The sequence below is a fragment of the Phaethon lepturus genome, unplaced genomic scaffold (genome assembly GCF_000687285.1).
Source record: "Phaethon lepturus isolate BGI_N335 unplaced genomic scaffold, ASM68728v1 scaffold28659, whole genome shotgun sequence".
In the NCBI taxonomy this organism is placed as follows: Eukaryota; Metazoa; Chordata; class Aves; order Phaethontiformes; family Phaethontidae; genus Phaethon; species Phaethon lepturus.
In genome coordinates this window covers 373-1,043 of record NW_010565994.1, presented here as the reverse complement: position 1 = coordinate 1,043, position 671 = coordinate 373, and the positions used below count along the sequence as shown (strand labels likewise).

General features: G+C 60.4%; 1 protein-coding gene across 1 annotated transcript in view; it reads left to right on the top strand.

Annotated features, from left to right (window-relative positions):
• The window catches only part of LOC104627225 (frizzled-1), a gene marked incomplete at its 5' end in the record, with an annotated part of 1,205 nt that overhangs the window by 243 nt on the left and 291 nt on the right, over positions 1-671 (top strand). The window contains one exon of the mRNA XM_010295355.1: positions 3-648. Coding sequence (XP_010293657.1) covers positions 3-648 — 646 coding nt within the window. The remainder of the gene's footprint in view (positions 1-2; positions 649-671) is intronic.

The window sequence follows — 671 nt, the reverse complement described above, 5'->3', positions numbered from 1 at the left end:
GGCTGTGGCCTACATCGCCGGCTTCCTGCTGGAGGAAAAGGTGGTCTGCAACGAGCGCTTTGCCGAGGACGGCTCCCGCACCGTCGCGCAGGGCACGAAGCGGGAGGGCTGCACCATCCTCTTCATGATGCTCTACTTCTTCGGCATGGCCAGCTCCATCTGGTGGGTCATCCTCTCCCTCACCTGGTTCCTGGCAGCTGGCATGAAGTGGGGCCACGAGGCCATTGAGGCCAACTCCCAGTACTTCCACCTGGCCGCCTGGGCCGTGCCGGCCATCAAGACCATCACCATCCTGGCCCTGGGGCAGGTGGATGGGGATGTCCTCAGCGGTGTCTGCTTTGTGGGCATCAACAACGTGGACGCCCTGCGGGGCTTCGTGCTGGCCCCCTTGTTCGTCTACCTGTTCATCGGCACCTCCTTCCTGCTGGCTGGCTTCGTGTCCCTCTTCAGGATCCGGACCATCATGAAGCATGACGGCACCAAGACGGAAAAGCTGGAGAAGCTCATGGTGAGGATAGGCATCTTCAGCGTCCTGTATACGGTGCCGGCCACCATCGTCATTGCCTGCTATTTTTATGAGCAAGCTTTTAGGGAACAGTGGGAGAGGAGCTGGGTCACGCAAAGCTGTAAGAGCTACGCCATCCCCTGACCCAACAACCACAGCAGCCATG